The 23,199-nt window shown below is 27.3% G+C and overlaps 1 protein-coding gene across 3 annotated transcripts; it reads right to left on the bottom strand.

The window, feature by feature from the left end:
* Positions 1-701: 701 nt before the first annotated feature.
* LOC109809182 (Protein kinase superfamily protein) lies at positions 702-4,594 on the bottom strand. 3 transcript variants are annotated; one of them, XM_083075820.1, is made up of 9 exons: positions 4,408-4,594; positions 3,884-3,958; positions 3,213-3,305; positions 2,579-2,826; positions 2,334-2,460; positions 1,843-2,116; positions 1,473-1,605; positions 1,284-1,370; positions 702-1,171 (listed from the first exon to the last, which is right to left on the bottom strand). In XM_083075820.1, the coding sequence occupies exons 3-9, from the start codon at positions 3,292-3,294 to the stop codon at positions 1,043-1,045; spliced, it is 1,080 nt and encodes a 359-aa protein (XP_082931946.1). In that variant the 5' UTR covers positions 3,295-3,305; positions 3,884-3,958; positions 4,408-4,594; the 3' UTR covers positions 702-1,042. The 3 variants fall into 3 exon arrangements, with proteins under 3 accessions (XP_082931946.1, XP_082931947.1, XP_020228013.1); XM_083075821.1 differs by having other exon boundaries at positions 3,826-3,958; XM_020372424.3 differs by lacking the exon at positions 3,884-3,958.
* Between the last annotated feature and the right edge of the window lie 18,605 nt (positions 4,595-23,199).

Genomic DNA, 23,199 nt, shown 5'->3' on the forward strand with positions numbered 1-23,199 from the left:
TTAAATTGTAATTTATATTTTTTATCAAAAAAAATATCTTTTATATCACAATATAAATTATTTGTTATAAATTTAAAATATAATTTATAAGCACGTCTAAAGTGTTGGACACCTAATCAAATAGGCAGATAATGTTTTCTGTTTTTTCGTTTTTCTTTTTGTGTGGAATAAAGGGAAGCAATCCCCCCAAAACAGGTAGGTAATATAAACACAAAATTCGTTTTAATTTTCATCTTGATTTGAACTCGTCCTTAATTTTCTATATTATGATTTTCAATTTTTTTCTTCTATATCTTGAACCCTTAATTCATTTTCAAAATTAACAAGATCTTCAATTCTTAATTTGATTGAACAAGTTGGTTTAACGACTACATAATTTCAATCTCTCAAAATAACATTATGATTGAGTCCCTCTTTTTTTATTATTAATTGTGATGTACTCTTCGATTAACCTTGAGAAAGATTTCACTTCATGGGTATAAATGAAAACCATAAATCCTAAGTGGAAAGACATATCAAAGTATTGTCAAATTAGATCGAGAGAAAGAATTGAACTAATAGACTCAAACTAACAAACTGTCGTATCTCAAATTCGCATGGTGATGCGTTATCGAACACCGTAATTTAGAAAAGGTTCCAAGATTCAACGGTAAAACTTAATGACATAAAATACGTAAGCATGCTTCTAGATTATCCATGCGTTGAGAAGAAACTTGACTTTAAAATTGCAATGCAACAAGACATCATGTGTTGGTCCATGACAAGTGTATATAATTTATATATTCACTTGTACATGGCTTGTAGAAAAACAAACATGCAAATTCCAGTATCTATCTATCATAGGCCCTTGCCACGTACATGACTATTTTTATATCATGCCTAGTTGAGAACACATATTATAATAATAATGCAAAAAAGACACTTGAATACAATATGCCTAGGAATATGTAATTACTGACAGCTGTCAGAAGGACAATTCGTCAACACACTGTGTCTGCATTCTGAAAGAAGGAATGGAATGAATGGATTTTGGAATTGGTATTTACATGGTGGGGGAATCCTTTGGGTGAACAGAACGAGCATGGAGAGGCTGCAGAGCTTTTACTATAATACTCATATTTGGCCGAAACTCAGCTTCATATTGCACACACAATGCAGCAACAGCAGCCATCTAAACAAGTGGATCACAAGAAAATTATTTTAAAATATTTCTCTCAAAGTCAAAATAGCATATATTAAGAATAGAATAAAAAGTTTGCAAGCAAAATGTTTTGGAATATTACCTTTGCAACTGACTTTGAAGGGTACTCTCCCTTTAATCTAACATCAACACACTGCTTCACCTTATCTTCACTAAGCTTTGGTGTTGCCTGATAATGAACAAAAATCACAATTTGCAAAATCCAAAACTTAAAGGGGAAGAAGACACAAGAATGAGTATTAACAGAACAGAAACAAGTAAATATTGGTACCCAGGTCACAAGGCTTTGCTGTCCTCGGGGCAGCGTATGATCAACGGGTTTTCGCCCGGTTAAGAGTTCCAGCAGTATAACTCCAAAGCTATAAACATCACTTTTTGAAGTGAGTTGTCCGGTCATTGCATATCTGTCATTGAAAAAAAATAAAATCAATCCCAACAAGTTCTAAAAAGCCACAACTTTAAAATGAGCCAAATCACTGTCCACAGATATAATTAATTTTCATAAACTTGTGTTCAAGTTTTTCCATCTTTCAACTTAAGCAGAAACTCTTTAATTTAACAGTCTTCTGTATGTGAAAAAGCAAGAATGGACAGGAAAAACAAGGTCAAACAAGTAAATTAGGCTTCTGGGAAAAACTTACTCTGGAGCATGATAACCAAAGGTCCCAAGAACACGAGTAGAATGAAGACGTGCCGCTGCATCAGGGGCTTGATTTGACAAATCAAAATCAGCAATCTTTGCAACATCATCATCAAAAAGAAGTATGTTACTAGACTTAATGTAGCGATGGATGATATGAATCTCTGCCTTTTCATGAAGATATTCAAGTCCCTTGGCTGCTCCCACAGCAATTTTAACTCTCTGAGCCCATGACAAAACTGGACCAGGTTGTGCACCCTTCACACCTTTGCGTCCTATATCCACAATGAAGCGATTAATGGTGTGTGTGTAAAGCAGCTTCAATGTTAAAGGTAAGTTTCAATCACAAACATTGTTTTCAAAATTACAATTCCTAAACCAGTTACAAGTTTCTATATAAAATCAGGCAGCATTAATCTTAAAATTACATTAATGACAGTTTGAATACATTTGCAGAAAATGACAACCGATGCGGTACTAGTTATGACTAACCATGTAGAATATCATGAAGGGATCCTCTAGGAGCATACTCATAGGAAAGGGCGCGGAAAGGACCATCAACACAATAGTTAACAAGCTCAACAACGTTTTCATGCTTTAGCCTTGATACGATGGAGACCTATATAAGTTGGGAACCAAAAGTACTGAATGAAAACACAGTTGCAACATAGAATGTGATGTGAGGATGTTTCACAATCTTATCGTTAGAAAAATTTACAACTACAATTGAACCAAACCTGAGAAAGAAATTCTTGTTCTGGCTGATTGCTGGAGTCTAACTTTTTTATTACCACTGCACGCCCATTTTTCAATGTGGCATGATATACTTTCCCATATGCACCCTCACCAATGAAATATTTCGTAGCAAAATTATCTGTCAAAGACTTCAATTCATCTACTGTAATGGAAGGGACAGCAATAGGTTGAAAAGTTACAGGCCGGGGAGTGGGTACTGGTGTGTGTCTGCCATGATGACTGGGGTTCCCTGCATTGTATTAACAAAGTTAAAGCTGAACAAAAATGGAACCAAAATGAAAAAAAAAAGAAACATAGTGCTAATAAAAGTTTAAATATACAATTAATACAATCACTTAAACTACAGACTTAGGAAAGGCCATTTTCATAACATCTCAGTTTAGAGGGTGGTCACTTGAGAATGGCACAAAAAATAAATTAAGAAACATGTGAAATGTCAATGACAGCAAGTTCAAATTGTTCTTGTATAAGAATAAGAATTTGTACAGAATGTAGACAAAAGGCATGAGACTTACGTTTTAAATCATGACAATAACTTGAATGAAATTTAAGGTAAGATAGAATCACAAAACAGAAAATTTTGAAGAATGAAAAGAACCGGAAATAATGGATTACCAATGGGGGCGCTTTGCATGTAAGATCCTCTTTCAGCAATTGCAATACTATCATTTCCTTTGCAGAAGCCAAAACAAGCCATGATCTTCTATTCTGGAGGTAAGTTTCAATATGAACGGTTAAGTCAACACAAGAAGACTACGCACATATTATCAAAGTTAATGATCATGCTTCTCTTTCGGACAGAAATTTAATGACAAAACATTACCGTTATAACATTGTTCAAATTTTCAAATGATGAGAATACGAAAAGCAATTCATAAATTAAACATAGACATCATTTTTTTCATCCTTTTCCCCACCTTCATTCTTGTAAACTAAATAGTCATTGTAATTTTGCAAAGAAATAAAGCACCAGGAACACAAACATAAAATGCACCCCAAAAAATTGCAGACAAGAGAAGAAAATAGAACTTTAGAGACGAAGTAACAAGCCATTTTGTCAATAACTTTAGAAACATGATGAAATAAAAGGAAAGAAAAAAACAAGAAAAAACACAGGCTCTTCCAATACCACAAAGGGAATAATAAGAAAACTAGCCTCTCTCGTCTTAAAGATTCTTTCTTTTCCTTCACAGAAACATTTAACAGATACATGCAATCACGAACATACATTCTTATTAATCTATTGTTGACATGCAACAAGTCAAAGTGCAAACAGGAGCACCCACAAATGAATCGAAATTCAGAAGAATCACAAGCCACCCCCACGAATCAAAATCAACAGCGGCACGTTATATTATTCCCTGTCAAATAAAACGAAGAAAAAAAAATTCACACCAAAGGTCACGGTTACATCCTATCCACTTATCACCGGAAATTGCAAAGCCCAAAAATGTAACTAACCGAACAAACAACAGAACCACCTTAAATATGTCCCAAAAATAGTAATAACGATACCAATAATAAAAATAATAACTTTAAAAGACGATTAGCCACACAAAGTGGAAAAACCAAACAGATTAAAGAGAATTATAATAAATAAAGTCATTTCTTCCAGAAGGATTCTGCAATCTCGCTCTTTCAAGAAGAGACAACAGAAAAGAAATAAAAAACAAATTTTTCTAGTCTCGATGTTCATGGGAAGAAAAGGGTAACCAAGGAAACGAGGAAAGAAACAAAAGAAAAAGAGAAGAATGCATGAAGAAGTGAAAGAGACAAAAGCAGAAACCAGAGAGAAAGAGAAGAAACGGACCTTAGAGAAAAAAAAGCTAACAGGGAATGATTGAAGTGTTTGGAGGAAGAAGAGGCTTAAGAAGAGAGAAAGAAAGGGGGAGTTATGTCAAGTTGCGTTGTTATGTGTTGTGTCTGCGTGGAACAACAACCTTGACTTCACCGAGAAGAAAGACTTAACATAACATAACACAACACAACAGCGTCTTAAGAACATCACCAAACGATATTTATTATCACCGCTGCCTTTGCCAAGTCAACAATCAAAAGCCCGTTTCCAAAACGGCGGATACTTTTTTTTTTTTTTTTTTTTATTCCCACTTTTACATTTTATTCTTCTTCTTTATTCTCGATTACAAATAGTCGGTCAATGAAATATTATTAAGAAATAGAGATTCTTTTGATATTTTATTTTTTAAATTCTAATTAATTTAATTCTTCTGTGGTAACTTTTATTTTTAATTTTAAGACAAAATTTCAATTATTTTTTTATTGATTTAAAATGTAAAATCTGTTTCATTAAATTTATTTATATAAAAATTACAAAATTTAATTAATTTTATTTTAGAAAAAGACTTATCATCATAAATATAATAAAGATTTAAACATATTTTTAATTATTTAAATTTAAGATAAATTTATCTTTAATCTCTCAAATTTAAAATTATTATTTTAGACTTTATAATTTTTTTAAAAATTATTTTAATTCATTAAAAACTAAAAATATATTTAAATTTGTAATAAAAAATACATAAAATACAAATTTTCTAAACAATCATAAAAGAATTTAATACAGGATATTTTTATTTTTCGGTTGCTTGTCATTTTTATGCATTTAATGATGTTTATGATTTTTATGTTCGGACATAGTTGATAAATTTTTGTCTTAAATTGATAAAAAAAAAAGTGTATTAAAATTAAAAATGATTTCTATTTTAGAAAGACTAAGTTGATTCAATTTTTAAAATTAAATATTTTTTTAAAAAAAATAAATCCTTTAAAAACTAAAATAAAATAACTGAAATGAATAAAAAAAAGGCTGAAAATAAAATTAACTGCGTTACTTATTATCAAACCAAACACATTTACTTTTAGCTGCACTGCACTGAATTTTTCTTTGAGAATCGCATTTATGCACTATTTATGCACTATCTGAATTGTTTATTTATCATTTGAAAGTATTTTTATACGCATTAAAATACTAGTTTTACATTATGTCACTCATGTTTTAATATAAAATTTATAAATCAAAACTAATTTAATAATATTCGACCGCACAAAATTTATTTATTAAACTTTAATTCTACGTTGTTGATAGTAATATAAAAAGAAAATGAAAGAATAGATAGTGAGAGAACATTTTATAACCATAAATTATATACTGGATAAGAGTCAATGTGAGAAAAGACAAATAAGATAATTAATCTTCAAAGGTTGCATTTATTCATTCATCAGAAACAACGGTGAAAAAGAAAAATTATAATAAGTCGGTCACTCTTTTTAATTAAGGACAATAACTCACACACTTCTTCAACCAATTAAGCTACATTGTAGTATTAAAAGGTATTCTTGCCACCATTTAATGTTTTTGGCTTTAAAATATAGAGAGGATGATTGCATGAATTGCATATTGATTGTGAATTTATTTTCTCCTTTAGGTTTATAAATTTATCTATTCAGATCACAATTAGAAAAAAATAAATAAATACAACTATATATAAATAAGTAGAATAGTTTAAATATCAAATAATAATCTTAATAGTGAGTCATATCTACTAAATATAACTAGTACAGTTGTAATTCTAAAATGTGTATATATAATTAGATTTTTTTAATATATATATATATATATATATATATATATATTGTTGCAAATTATTTAAGAATTTTTATTACTTATTTTAACAAATCATGAGTAAAATGATTTTACATTGTTTTGAATTATTATAACAAAAAAAAAACATTGAATTAAATACAAAGATTAAATTACATAGAAATAGTATAGGACTTGTAGGAAAAAAAAACATTTTAATAAAAATGATAATAATGAGATCACATATCTGGTTGAAAAATGAAGATTATTTCTTTTAGTTATAGTAAAAAAGTAGTTATTTTGGTTTTGAACAATCTGTATGTATACATATCAAATCAACTTGTTATCTTTTGATTCATAACTTATTTGAACAGATTCTAAGATACATATTCACTAACAGAGATTAATAAAGTTTTTTAATAATCTACAAAATCAATAAATACCATTAACATATTAAAAAAAAAAAAAAACAGTTTGTTTGAACTAAATGCTAAAGAGCAAAAATGGATAAAGATAGGTTAGTGCTGGTATAGTGTCAACTTGGCTGGAATTGCATCTATGATGCTGGATTTGGCTGGTTGCCACCTTTGTTAGAGATTCCATCTACTTTTTCTCATTTTTGTTTGGGTTATTCATCTAAATATTAACTTTTTATAAAGTTAAATGTCAATTTCTCACTCAGAACAGAGAGATTGAAGTAACAAAATAGATACAATTTTTGTCCAGCCACGGATATTCCTAAATCTATTATAACTGTAGTTGACCTTAAAAGTTTTTGTTTAATGTTTGGATAAAAATAAGTATAAAAAAAAAAACAAAAAATTCAAAGTTTGGTTGGATATGAAAGTAGAGAAAAACAATACATTATCTTATAAAAACATTTTTGTCCTTATCAGAAAAATATATAGAGTATATTAGATCGTATGAAAAATAGAAGAAAAAAAAAGATTAAAATTGTATTTTAACGAAATCTTACATTTTCATCTCATTTATTTATTTTCTTCTTAGTTAAGAAGGGGTTTTATTATTTTAAGACGAGACTTGCACTTTAATATTTTATTTTCTCTTTCATCTACTTTTCTTAAACAAACAATATAAAACTTTTTTTTCTACCATTGTTTTCTTTTCATTTTCTCTTTTTTCTAAACTTCTATTTAGACAAAGAAAGGGTAAAGGCACTAAGGGAAATGATAATAAGGTCTGACAAGAATAATGAATAAAGTTAGTTAGAACTGATTAAGAGAAATATGTAAGCATGACACTAAAAAAAGTAAAAAATCTTAATTATAGTAATAGTTAAAATTAAATATAAGCTAAATTAGATTATTTATTTATGTCAGATATGATTAAAAGAAATCATTTTCACTTAGTTCTTAATTACTTTCAGATTTAAGTATAAATTTTCTATTGTTATGTTAATGTCTTTATCGGTAAAAATAAAGTATAATGATGTACTTCATATAAAAAAGATGAATTAAAAAAATACCGAATAATCTGTATAACTTGTAACTTGTATATAAGAGTTTAATGGTTATATATTAATAATGAAAAATAATTTTACATAAATATTTCATTATAATTTATCATAAATCATAAATTTAATGATTTTTATAATAATTATTTTAAGAGGGTATTGGTACTTAATAATTTTTTTTTTATAAAAATCATGATACTTATAAATAATAAAATTTGTTTCATTGATGATAAATATTTTAAGGAATATTTTTATTACATTAAATAAATAAATAAAAATAATATGACCTTTTTAATGTTTTAAAAAACTTATTCAAAAATAATTTTGAGGAAACATTGTTTCCTAAAATAACAAATCAAATACAAGAAATTAATACTTTCGACATCTTAAAAATAAAAGTTCTTTATGCACTAAATATTTCCTAAAAATTATATAAAAAAAATGTGATTTTTATTTAATTGACAATTAAATTTGATCGTTAATTGATCACTAGAGTTAGCCTAATAGTTGGATAGAGAGAGATTGAGATAGTTAGAAGCATGAAGACTTAGGTTCTCAATTTCTAATTATGGGCGTAGTGTTTGTTAATGTAATGTTTGTTAATCTATTAATAACAGACGTGATTAGTTATCTTCAATCTTTTGTTGCCAACAAAGACTTAAATTATGAGTAGTAGTTTAGGCGGATAGTAGCATCTTTGGTCATACACAGGGACGGATTTACTTACAAGGTAGTGGGGGCACTTGCCCCCACTACCATTTTACATATACATAATTTTTTTATTTAAAAAATAATATATTTTAAAAAATAAAATTTATATTTTAATATATATATATATATATATATATAAATCATTGTATGTATAAAATATAAATTCATAATTATTCATTTATTTGATATTTATCAAACTTTTGAATAATATTAATTTTTATAAAATATGTTTTAAAATAAATTATCATCTAAAAATTTATATCATATATTAAAAACATGTTTATATCATAAGTAAATTAAACTTGATTTTTATAAAATTTATCATATTTATTTTTATATTTTTATTAGTTTTAAATTATTATAAAGTAGGTATTTAAGATTGTAGTTTTAACTAAACATTTAAAAAATGTTTATGCAGATAAATATGTCATATTTAGAACATGTATTTTTAAAGAAAGTTAGGCTCAAATATATTAAATTATAATATAACATAGTCTGACTTAATTTATTTCCATCTTTAATCGTGATTATAGATATAAAAACTTATAAAAAAAATAATTATAATATATATTTATACTTTTAAAAATTATATATAAAATTTTTAATATTACAAATATATGAATAAATATTACTTTCACTATCTAAAATTTCTGAATCCGTCACTGGTCATAGACCATTATTCACAACAACAAAAAATCGCATTAGGTCATGGTTCGGCCTTTTTCTATTTTGGTCTGAATGGTGAAGCATGGACTTTTCTACGATGGGCTTGTGTATTGGACTATAGTATAATTACCAAAACAAAATTTTATATTTTCTTTTTGGAAAAGAAAAGGGGTTAGTTATTTGCATCTCGGTTTCCCTCTTCGTACGGCCCTTTTTTTTATAACTTTTTTTTTATTAAAGACATTAAGGGAAAAAATATAGATAATTATCAACTTGAATGTGGGTAGGAGGGACTATAAAGTTTAACTAAGTGGTTGAGATTTGAATTTTGGCTTGTGTAAAAATTCAAACGAAAAAATATTCACTTATTTTATTTTAGTCAAATTTTGTAAGAAATTATCTCATGTTTAACGGAAAATATTCCTTGATAATAAAAAAGTGAGAAGATAATTTTGTTTTTGTATTTTTTTTTATTATTTGGGAGTATTTTTTGTTGAACATGGGGACAATTTTTTTCGAGAGTTTGACAGACACCAAATAGGTGAACATTCTTTGTCAACTTGAATTTTCGGCATTTGTAAGAGTTAGAATTCAATCCCTAGTCACTTGCTTAAGTTACGTAAGTCCCTTGGCACCTATACTTATCCAAGTTAGTATTTTTTGTTCTTGCATGAAGATTTACCAATTATGTTTCCACTTATGATATTCATTAGAGAAAAGCATGTTTTTCATGTGTTGCAAATTGCAATGTTGGGAGGTGTACTAGATAGGTTCTAAATTCCCATGTTGGGAACTTAATGGTTCTTGGCCACACATCAAAGATACATTCACAACTACATGATGGTTCAGATAGTACTTATAGAAAATAATCCTAGACTAGGATCAAACAGAGAATTCCAATAGGTTGAAGATTACTTAGTCTCCTAGACATGTTTCTTTATGATTAATCCTTGTAGAAAACAATGTCTAACCGTTACACGACAATAAAAAGTCTTAAATGTACTTAAATGATTAAGACCTTTAATAGAAACATGTTATCACTTACATATACTTGTATTTTACTTCAAAAAACACGTTTTACTCTCAATAATAATATTATGAAGACTTTGAATATTTACTAACTTAAATATCAAAGTCTCTTTTATAAGTACAACAATCACTTATAATCTCAAAAACTGAAAATTGAGAATCAAGGACTAAAAATATTAAATAGATACTTCTCAACAAGTAGAGGAGAGTTAATTTTGAAAGTTGAGATTAAAAAAGATGTAATTCTCCAATACACTAGATTAAGATTTGGAGAATGGTAGGATAAAGTCTCACAAATATGCAAAGATATTTTATAAAGTTTAAATAAGGTTTATTATTAATATTAATTTAAATAATAAAAAAATAAAAACAAAAAGGTTTAGGAACATTGTGCAAAGAATCTGTTATCTGTCCATGCATGAACCGTTGTTAGTGAGATTTACCTTTTCTCTGGTAAATAAGCAAATTGAAATGGAACATGTACTGATTCTCATGCAGAAAATATCCAATCAATGTGGAAAAAATGCTCCTAATTATTTGAAAAGTGGCACTTTTTCAGCATACACGTTTGGATGAGGAGTACTGAAATGTCAAAGAAAAATAATAATAAAAAGTAACAGGAAAAGAAAATAAAAAGTGTGCTATTTAAATTCACAAAAATAAGAACGGAAAAAACAGAAAAAAAAAGTTTCTTCACTTATTGAAATAAATGAAAAATGTAAAAATAAATAGATAAATTGTTTTAAAAACTTATTTCAATCCTCATACTCAAATATTGTTAATAAATCTATCAAATAAAACTCGTTTATTACTAAATTTCTATACAAAATTCACTTTATAATATTATTATTAATAAAAAAACATCACATTAAATTTAAATAATAATATATAATTGACTCAATTTGTCAATAATACTATCGGTAGTCTTGAAAGATTAAAATAATTTTTTATAAAATTACAAGACTAAAATGATTTATTTTAAATTTAAGTAATAAAAATAAATTTATTTTAAATATTTAAACTAAAATAAAAAGTAAATTTAACTCAAAATATGTTAATTTTATAATAAAAAATGAAGAAGAAAAAAACAGTGAAGTAGCACTTGTCTCCCAAATAAATCTAAGAATTTTTTACTGGAATAATATTTTTTTTTTTAAAAATTACAAGAATGATCACTGTGCAGGATTATTTACCAAGATAGAACCATTTACTGTTCAAGCTCAGAATTCGGTTCCCGGGGAACCGAATTCTGAGCATCAAAATGTATTTTTTTTTGTTTTTTCAACTCAGAATTCGGTTCCCGGGGAACCGAATTCTGAGTTGGTTTTAAATTTTTTTTTTTTTTCGTGTATGGGGCAAATGTGGGCTGATCTGGGAAGCGGAACGGCCCGTTCCAAAAGCAGAACGGGTCGTTCTGCTTAAAAAAACAGAGTGCAAATTCTGAATGTGAAACGGCCCGTTCCAAAAGCAGAACGGCCCGTTCCAAAAGCAGAACGGTCCGTTCCAAAAGCAGAACGGCCCGTTCTGCTTAAAGAATTTGCACTCTGTTTCTTTAAGCAGAACGGCCCGTTCTGCTTTTGGAACGGGCCGTTCCGCTTCTCAGATCAGCCCACATTTGCCCCATACACGAAAAAAAAAAATTTAAAACCAACTCAGAATTCGGTTCCCCGGGAACCGAATTCTGAGTTGAAAAAACAAAAAAAATTACATTTTGATGCTCAGAATTCGGTTCCCGGGGAACCGAATTCTGAGCTTGAACAGTAAATGGTTCTATCTTGGTAAATAATCCTGCAGAGTGATCATTCTTGTAATTTTTTTTAAAAAAAATATTATTTCAGAAAAAAATTCATAAATCTAACCCTTTCTCACATATATACTTTTTTTTCTCCCTTTGGTGCAGCAACTAAATAAGGGAAATTATAAAATATTTATTTTGTGTCGAGGTAATAAAGGGAGTGTGTGTAGGACAAAGCTTAGGTCCACAGAGGAAAGAGGCAATGGCGTCCACAACAAGCACATGAGTTTGGTCTCCGGGACCGCATTTATTTATAACAACACTTCACTTCTTCTATTGCCTTCTTTCTTTTCTTATGCTCTTTCACTTAATCATCCAACACTTCTTCTTCACTATGTTGCAACTTGCACGCCAATAAAAATATGTGTACTCACAACCATTTCATATATACATATGACAATTAATTATTTTTTATATATAGAAAAATGATAAGAGGAAAAAGATATAGATATAATAATTGATATAATGTGATAAAAAAATTGAAAGGTATTGAGAGGGTGTTAAAAAAGTTAAATGTCTAAAAATCATTACCTTTTTGAAAAAGAATAATATATATATGTGTGTGTATTTAGAGAAAAACGTTTTAGAGTTGGTGAGATTTATTTCTCTTACAAACTACTTTGAATATATAGATCCTTCCCCCAGAGGGTGGTTGAGTGTTGTGTTAGGATTCAAGGTGTGAAAAGCCGAGAATTGAGTTATGGTAATTGTGGTATAGTGGTGTAGAGTTTTTCTTTCCTGTAATTCTAAGTGATTTGAAGGAAAGGGAAGCTAAAACTCAATTATTTGTTAATCTATGAAGTTATGTGCTGCTGATTTTATGTTGTACTCCTCCTATGGATTGTTGAGTGGATTGAATCATGAGAGAAAATTGGAGTTATTGAGTTCTGGATGTTTTACCACTCTTGAAATATATGATGAGCATTGTGTTCGATTATGGTTGCATGTTGATTTTGAGAATGGATATGAGTTGTTTTAAGTGTATACATGTTCTATTATGAATTGCATGCTTAGATTTGTTGAATTTTAGGTGAAAAGAGCCAATTTGTGATTCTACCAAGTGGAAATTTCACATAGCATTAGGTGCAACTTCAAGGCGTCAAATATGATGCAAGCCAAAGGCTCTCTACCTCACTAACGTCGAGCACGAGATTGGTAGCATTGGAGTATCAGACATGAGTTAAAGGATAGTTTTCTGACTTGATCAAGTTGGACCCTAGTTGAGTGACACCAAATGTGATCAAGACAAAAGTTCTCTACTTAGACGACATTGAGTACCAATGTAGTGATGCCAAACATGAGGCAAATAGAGGTTGGGTGCGGGTTTTGATCATGCCAGACATGATTGACCTAGGGGCTCTCAGCCTCATTCACTCTGAATGTAGGTAGATTAACATTGGGCGTGGGCGAGCCAAAGACTCTTTGTCTCAATGACGTCGAGCACGAAGAGAATGGCGTTGGGCATGAGTAATGAAAATGTGTGTTTTTGGCTAAGATTTGAACATTGTGTGAGTAAGTAAGAGTGATAACATGTTGTATCATGTTAGTTTTTTTTTTTTTTTTTATAAATTAATCTAGGATGATGCATATAGATGATTATATTGAGTTGTGTTGATTGTCTTAGGATGAGAAGAGAAGTTATTTTAAAGGCTAAATATCTCATTACGAGAATATTATGTTATGGTGCTCAACAAGACCAATTGTTGAAAATCCTTTTTGAGAAGTTGACTCTTGAAGTGGATTGTCGAGTCTTCTCTAAGACCTTAGTTGATGCGGTATGATGCAAGGTAAAGTCATATTGTCTATAAGTGACCATATTATAGAGGTCAAATCAATTTATATTGATCATAAAGTGACCAAATGTTGATTCGTATGGAGGTCAAATTGGGCTATACATGTACAAAGTGACTAAATCGAGTAAGGTATAAGGTTAGGGGCCATAATCCCTAAGTATTGGAAGAAGCATGATATTTAAAGGGTAGTTGATGGACTAATCCCATATGAGACTTAGTTATGCATGTTAAGGCCTTGGTTGACTCACATCCAAGTTGTTATACCTTGATTAAAAAAATACTAGACTTTCTTAGTTTAAGTGACAAAAATCAAGAAACCTTGTTATGTTATGAATTTTTATCCAAATTAGTTGTTGATCTAATTAACTTAAAAATATTGCATTTTTAGTTGGTTCGATAGAGTCAAGCCATTTAGACTGTTCACATGTGTTGTAAGAGATCTCTTGGTTGAAATTGTTATGTTGTGCATATATTGTTGAGTTGATGAATTATGTTGTGCATGTGCTATGATGTTGTGTGGATAAGTTGTAGTGTGTGTTGTTCAAGTTGAATATCAAGTTGTGTAGTTTACATGTTGTTGACATGTTGATAGTTATAAGACTATGTTGTAAGTTGAGGATGATGTTATGTTGCTAAGCTATTGCATTAAGTGGTTGTTGAATGTTAAGTTGTTTAAGTTGTTGAATAGGTAGTTTAATACTTCTATACCTGGTTATTTTTGAATGCTAGCTTACCCTTATATATTTCCTTGTGGTTAGAGTGTGGTGATCATATTTTTATATGGGAGTAGGGTAGGGATAGACTAAAGGAGGAGATTGAGTGGAGAGTCATGTTGGATGATAGTGTAGCTTGATGATACTTTTTTGTAACTATTTTGTAGAGTTGTTTGATTGTCAACCTAAGTTTACATTTCTGTTTTAGATTATTATAGATGTACATATATAAAAAGGATATGATGTAATCCCATTGAGGGATATTTATAATTTTCACTTGATTTTATTATAAATATATCATAGTATGTATATTTTGGAACTGCTTGCTTGTTAACCTTAGATAATTATATTTGTGTTTTCTGCTACAAATAGTTGAACTTTAAAATGTAAGGATTTGTCAGGTTATTACAGGTTTGTAATTAATTATTGTCTCTACATTTTCTAGGCAATTGTACTCCTAAATCTTTAAATAATAAAATTGGAAGTTGCTTTTTTTCTCGCTACTTAAATAAGTTAACCACATGTAACCACTCAATTTCTCAAATTGTTAACCACTCATTATATTTCTTAACTTCAATTATTTTTTTTTAATTTTTTAAACAAAATATAAAAATACAAAATGTCTTGACTCCATTAATTTATTATAAAATATATAATGTAAAATATAATTATATTTATGTGTGACATATATTTTACGATTTTTCTTTTTATTTTTAGAGATTTTATTTTAGAAATGTGCTTAAATTATACTTCTCTATTATTCTTAAAAATGTACATCTTCTTCATTTTTGATAGGTACACTTTAAACTTCTTTTAAAATGAATCTTTTAACCTAACCCTTGTTGAATAGTTATGAATATCTCACCTAATGATATTTAGTTTCGGCTACAACTTTCAATTATTGATATTAAAATGAAGTTTTATTAGCTTAAAAATTTTCTAGAATTTTATTCCTTCTTTTATGTTTTAAAAAGTTAACAGTATAGATTTAAAACTAGTTGTTATTTATGTTGGGAATTTCCGTGGGTGAATTTTTCTTAAACAAATATTTTCATTAAAATAAACTCAAATGTAGTATATATTTGTCTTTCAACGAGGATAATTATATTTCAAACTGGGAGGAATAAGTATAATTTAAATATCTCTTAAATTATAGGAAAGTAAATTATTATTATTATTATTATTATCCAATTTATATTTATATTGATTTGAACAGTTTAATGGATTGTGCTAATAATTAAATATCATATTTTTACATGTTGCGAGAAAAATCAATTTAATAAGAAGTTCGTATTTGATTTTTGTTGTTACACAATCACAATACCATTAACAAGATTATTTCTTATCTAATTAATTAAGAGATAGTCGTGACAAAACTAAAAATATATATTAATTTGAAATTTTAAAACTAATTCATCAAAATACTAAGATTCTTTTAATTAGTTGATTTTTTTATATACACATAATTATGAATTGAACTCATGACTGCTTTCTTGATAAGATTTGTGTTAATCATGTTACACACTTTATTGGTGAATGATTTTTGGTCTATAATCTCTTACCAAATTTATGGAGAAAGTGCAAGGGTTGTTAATTTTTTTTTTTCAGCAAAAAGTATAAGCGTTGTTATTTTTTTTTTTTAAAAAAAGTCATATTCATAAGTATGGTTATGATTTATTTCATATAACGTACATAAATTAAAAAAGTCATTACAAGACAATAAAAATTTTTTAACATGAAAAAATTATACTATACATGTGTGTCGGTATTCCATTCATGTACAATTTAACCATGTTGTGAACTGAAAAATTTTATTTATACAACAACATTTTCACAATAAAAAAAGGAAAAATCGAAATAAAATAGATAATATAGTAAAGTGTTGTATAAACTATTACATGATTTCATGTTATAAATATAATGTCTCATTTAGGTTGTAGGACCTTTGAGGTGGTGATGATAAAGTTGTTTCCTCATCCAGACACTGTATAAATATTTGATTCAATTAATGCATGAAATGGACCTACTGGCTTGCAATTAAAGGGAAGGGGCCATCATCTAAGGGCATCTTATACTAACTTTTTGTTACAGTACTTGTCCTACATAGTAGATAGATAGAGCAGAGGATCAATTAAAATCTTATTTTTGAGTAAGAAGCTATGTCAAATCCAAGCCTAGTCAAGAATTTAGAAGGACAGATTCAGTTTGTCATTGTCTTTGGACACAAATCTAATACTATATGCATGTATTTAATATAAAATCACATCAAATTTGTTGTGTTATACAGTTTTTTTATTATTTTTATATATCAATGAAAAAAATTGTATAACATAAATACAAACTTGTAGGAGCGATGATACATACTTAATATATTTTCAAAATACTATTAATTAAATTAATGAGATCAATGAATTATATTCTATAAAACTTCTAAATTTTTTGTGTAAATTAATAAATTTCCCATCTATCATACAAATACTTTTAAGTTAAACAAACATTGTAAATAAAAAAATTAAAGAGAATAATACATGTTTTTATTATTAATAATGAATTTTTTTTATTAAATCAAGTTGGAACAAAAAATATAATTAACAATTCGCATGTTCGTATTATTTTTGTGATATATTTAAGAATAAAAAAAAATACGAATAAATATTCTAATAATAAAATACTTAAAACGCTATATATATATAGGGTTGATATTATTAATCTTTTCATGCTTATAAGTTTATTGATTAAATAATCGATGGCTAACTTCTTTAATGAATTTATTAATGGTGGATGTTCTTCTTCACCGCATTAAGAAGACCAATTCCATTTATGTGTGTGAAAATTTTTATTACTTTATTAAATTAGGCAAAAATACTAATTTAGTCTTTTATAATATTTTAAATTTTTAATTTAGTTCCACTTTAATTTTTTGTTTCAATTTGATCGCTAATAAGTTAAATCACTGCAATGTCAGACCTTTCGTCCAAATTTCTTAAATAGAGTTAACTGTTGGTCACGTGGGTATCACGTAGATACATAGGTGGCAAGGTGCCACCTAATGCATCTGGAACGACCCATTCTGGTTGTACTATTTGTGTGTTAATTTTGCATATGGAACGACCTGTTCTAGATCCAAAATTAACACAAATAAAGTGCAACCAGAACGGACCGTTCTAGTTTCAGAACAGGCCGTTCTGGTCCCAGAACGTCAATCATAAACGGTCGATGATTATAGTTCACGCCCGTGATTCTAAATCACGATTGTGAATCGTTCAAGAAAAAAAGCCCAAGGTACAAAACATTTCAAATACTGGATTTGGTAATATTGTCAATGGGAGATTGATAACTTCAATTGCTAAATATTTGGGCACACCATTTCTAGACCAATTGTAGGATATAGGAACTCCTAGAAGTATTAATTATAATACTTGTTATGCAATGCGGTGTATCACTAAGCACACTAAGGACAATGGTGACAGGTTTTATTTCATTGTTCGTTAAACTGGAGTGAATCACTTACTACCAAATTGGCACTATACAGTCAAGGATGAAACAACATGGTTTTATTTTCCTCCTCAGTAATTTATTTGAACTTTCTTAGTATGTTATGTTATGAATTTTTGTTTGTAGTCTCTGAACCATATTTTAGTCTTTGAATTTATGTTATATTATGATTTTTTTTTCAAATTCTGAACCACATTACTGCATTTTGTTGAACATACGTTGACTTTCTGGAACGACTCGTTCTGAATGCAGAACGACTCGTTTTGGTTTCAAAACGAGTCGTTTTGCTTGTACTCGTTGTGTTTAAAATACTGCATCTGGAATGACTCGTTCCAGATACGAAATTAACACACAAATAGTGTAATCAGAACAGTCCGTTCTGGTTTCAGAACGGGCTGTTCGAGATGCATTAAAGAAGAAGGAGGACGAGGACATGGACCTTGCCACCTATGCATCTACGTGACATTCACGTGGCCAATAGTTAACTCCGTTAAAAAAAATTTGGGCGAAAAGTCCGACATTGCAGTGATTTAACTTACTGGGGATCAAATTGAAACAAAAAATTAAGGTAGGACTAAATTAAAATTTTAAAATATTATAAAGGACCAAATTAGTATTTTTGCCATTAAATAAAAATAATTTTGTTATATAATTATATATATATATATATATATATATATATTTTGGAAGAGATTTCTTAAATAGATTTAGCATCTTGAGAAAATAATTTTTACCTCTCAACCAAAGGAATACTCTAGATTAATAAAATAATTTCAATGAATGATAGTTACATATTTTTGAAAATAATATCACATTATAAAAAAATAATACACATAGAATATGTCATTAATTTTTTTATATATATAATGATATAAAAAAATATTACTATAAATATATATAAATCTATTTGACATACATTTGTTTATAATTTTAATATTATTTTTAAATAAAATTTAATAATATATATTATGTCACTATAATTTATACTTATACTTTTTTAATAACATATCAATATATCATATTTATATAATAAATAAAAATAATTTTTAATAATAAATATTATGTTATTATAAAATATATATCAAGACAATTTATTTTAATATGTGATGACGGATGACAAATGAATAAAATTATTAGTGTTATTTTCTAACACTAGCATTAAAAGGTTGAAGCATTCTTCTTTCTTTTAACATTACTTTTAACTTAAGTATTAATATCTTTCTCATCAACGAGTGGATTTTGGTTTCTAAATATAAATAAAATGTTTTAGGTATTCCTTTTAAGACTACAAAACACATTTAACATGAGAAAAAAAGAAAGAAAAACGCGTATTCTAGAAGAGTCATTTGAAGTAAAAAAAACACACTTTAAAATGGCAAAACTCGAAAAATATCAAAGTTAAAAAATTGTTACAATTATAATAACATGATTGTTGTAATTAGGCGTGAAAACATCATGGGTTTGACTCTATCTTCATTATTAGTTACAAAAGGTGAAGTGTGTTTAAATAAGTAAATTAATATTTTTTTAAGAGTTAATCATCCATACACTTTTTACACTGCAATCAATCATATCTTTTAAATTATTTTATTTTATTTTTATTTCATTAAATAAACAATTGACATGACACTAGTAAAAGATATAATTAGTTGTTAGTGTAAAAAAAATTTACACGGACAGTGTATAGGTGATTAACTCTTTCTTTAAATCATCATCTTATCTATTAAATTTTATCGGATTCGGATAAATTTACATAGAAATCGTCACAGGTTTTTTAGCAAATTTAATTTTCTTATACGTTTTTAAATAAAATTGTTATATTAAGTTATTATTTATATTTTAGTCCAGACAATATATAAAAATTAATAAATCACAAAGAACTTAAAAAAATAAAAAGTTAAGAATTAAATTATTTTAATTAAATGCATAAATTAGTTTTGTTATAATTTAAATTACTAAAACCAATAACAGATAAAGTAATCAATTGTCAAAACTATGTAATAAATAAAACTCATTAATAAATGCATTGATGATCTAAATTTATATTTTAAGAAATATTCATAAATGTTCGAGATACTTATATATATATATATATATATATATATATATATATATAAAAGGAGGGTTCAAACGATACCGGTATAACTTTTACTAAGTGTTATACTGTTTAATAACTTTATATTAAATGTGAATTTTAAAAATCTAACCATTAGATTGAAAGTTCATATTCTTAGATCATATATGTTAAATTTTATATTAAATTCATTATTCTAAGATGGTATCAGAGCCATTTAGATTCACTTTAAATGGGTCATCCACCATTGATGCATGCGCTATAGGCATGAGGGGGTATATTGGGAAAAACCCAAGTCCCGCTAATTCTAGATCATTAAAAAGGGTCACCTACCATTTAATCCACGTACCAAGCCCAATAGTGCTTGACGTGAGAGGGGTGTATTGGGAAAAACCCAAGTTTCACATCGATTAGAGAGTAGACAATTGAATAGTATATAAGTAGAAAACAACTCTCACCTTACAAGCTGGTTTTTTAGAGTTGAGTTAAGCTTAAATCCACTATTCTAAAACACCCATAAAAAGAAAAAGTATTTGTGAATCTTGAGTTCCAACCGCAGGCATAAACTTAATTATCTAAAGTTGATCTTATAATTCACTTTAGACCTTTGACATGTTCTCTCAATTGGTTTTGTTTGAGACAAATGGTCCTTAATTGTGGGGTTTCCACTTCTCATGACAAATAGAGAGTGGAATTCCATAAATGTGTATATGATCACCCAAGTGGATTTTGAGTCACTATGAACACACCCTTTTCCAGTTACTATCAATTGCTCAGACCCACATTAAGATTTGTAGCTTTCACTTGCTTTTTAAGGCTCAACACAAACAATTAATTACTTGTGAGCTGTGTTCGTCTACTTCTTTAAAGTGAAACTGTAAGATTAATTACTTCCATAATCATCACTCAATATATGGTAACATTTATAAACTCATCTAAACTGAAATTATTATTAGTTTTCACGGTTTATTAACCTTTTTTTTTGTTGTTGTTGAAATTAACTATTAAAATCAACCAAGTTAACTAATATATCTACGAGATTTTATATTCGAGTCATGTTGTTGTCATTGTAATTTTTAGATAAAAAAAATTTATTCAACAAAATACTAGAATTATTATTTCGTTCCTCACACTAATATCTGAATTTTAAATTATTTGACTGTATATAACATAACGGGCCATTTTATTCAATTTCTTAAAAAAAGATTCTAAAAATATAATTTGTAAAAAGTGATTTTTAAGAAATAAATAGAATTTGTTTTAAAGTAACATATTTTATTGGAGAAGTTTAGATAAATACATTCATATATCACTTTTTATTGAAGGAAAAAAAAAACACTTTTAAAAAGAAAAACTTGAAGACACATGCCAAATGCCAATATCTGGTCCTACAGAGAAGCACTGAGAAACGGGCAAAGCATCGTATATATATGCCAAAAACTTGTAATTATTACCATTTGAATTTAAGAAAGATACGCAAAGACGCTCTTCCCCCACAATGTGTAAAATAATAGTATTAATTTATGATCTGTTCAAGATATTTTGATATAAAGGAACAACATCATCAGATATTTATTATCTGTTTTGAGTTTTTTTTTTTACTTTTTTTAATGATATGTTTCACATTCTAACTTCTGAGCTAAAAAGTCTAATGACACGTCCCTAGACTAATTAACCACAAGTATTTTTAATGTGAATCGAATCTTCATGCCGTAGAAAATTTTGGCTCATATATATATATATATATATATATATATATATATATATATATATATACCAATACTTTCCTAATAAAATAAAACCAATATTCTCCACTTCAACAAATCACCTCTTAATAAATTATATGAATATATAATTATATTACTTATATTAAAGTTTGTTTTCTTACAATTAAATTAATACATCTTATTAAATTCGTTTTTTGAATTTAATCTTGTTAAACCCACATGCAATTTCACACTTATTCTATACAATTGATTTGTTTATAAATTTATAAAAATTACGTCGTATCTTTTTTATAGAGTTGTTATTATTGTTTTATATGTCATTGATTTAATTGAATTTTTTTGTTCTTATACACGTGATTTATTTTTAATTAATTCGGTTCTTACGTGAAAAAAGTTTACAAAATAAGCCCTTATATATCACAACAGATGGTTAATTGGCTCGTTTAGTTTGAGTTTAAATTTATGATAACCAGATACGGCTTAAGCGATATATAATTTCATGAATAAGTGAGTCAGTTCTCAAATTTATAAATTGAGTTCCCCTATGGTTGTGAACTTGTGATCATAAGTATTGATGTTTTCCTTATGGAAAAGTAATTTTTTTTCTATATTAAGGCTTAGACATGTTACAATTTTTATAAAGTGGGTGAATGATTAAATTAAAATTATTTTATATATTAATTAAAAATATATTTCAAAACCTTATGATGATTTTTTTATAAAAATATTAATTATTTTAAATACTCTAAATTGTTACATTATTATTTCGGTGTAATTAATGATATCAAATTTAATTACGATGTGAGTATGTAATAACTTGAATAACTTTTTTTGTTTCAAATAGTTTTTATTGTTTTCTATAATAATTATTTCAAAGTAATTTTTGAAGTGTAAAACTTTTAATGTAGTAACAAGATTTAAATGATATTTCTTTGAGTCGTCGTTTATGAGATCTAAATTAAAAGAGTTGCTCGATTTATTTTAGAAAAACCAATCTAAAATGTTTCTGTCTTTTTTATTTTTATATATACAAAATACTACCCTTAATTAAAATCATTTATCTTAATTCAATAAGTATTTAAGTAGAATAAAAGTCTTATAAAATATAATATTAAAAATATATAAATTTAATATAATCAACTAAATTAACAACTTTCATATTCTCAATAAATTAAGTAATCGAGTGTTTTTAATAAAAAAGTAATTAAGTTTTATAAAAAGATCAAAAGAAATAAATAATAGCCAACATTAAATTAACTGTTTTAGTTTAATTAATGATATCAAATTGAAAGTATGACTTTGTTATTACATGAATAATTTTATCATGTGAAATAATCTTATCTTGATCAAGTGTGATTTTTTGTCCATAGGCATAATTTATGCAATGTTTCACAATCTGATAACTAAGGACTAATATGTGATCATAAAACATAATTTATGACTAAATATTATTTTAATATAAATAAAAAATTAAATATTAATCTTGATCAAATATGATTATTTCCATACCCAATTTGGAGACGT

The sequence above is a fragment of the Cajanus cajan genome, chromosome 5 (genome assembly GCF_000230855.2).
Source record: "Cajanus cajan strain Asha chromosome 5, NIPB_CcT2T_4, whole genome shotgun sequence".
NCBI lineage: Eukaryota > Viridiplantae > Streptophyta > Magnoliopsida > Fabales > Fabaceae > Cajanus > Cajanus cajan.

Bases quoted from the DNA above. Each gene is read 5' to 3' on its own strand.
- LOC109809182 (XM_020372424.3), bottom strand. From the start codon at position 3,294: ATGGCTTGTTTTGGCTTCTGCAAAGGAAATGATAGTATTGCAATTGCT. The intron at 2,461-2,578 runs GTTTGGTTCAAT...CAACTTATATAG, and splicing joins AACAAGAATTTCTTTCTCAG to GTCTCCATCGTATCAAGGCT. The intron at 1,371-1,472 runs GTACCAATATTT...GTTCATTATCAG, and splicing joins AGCAAAGCCTTGTGACCTGG to GCAACACCAAAGCTTAGTGA.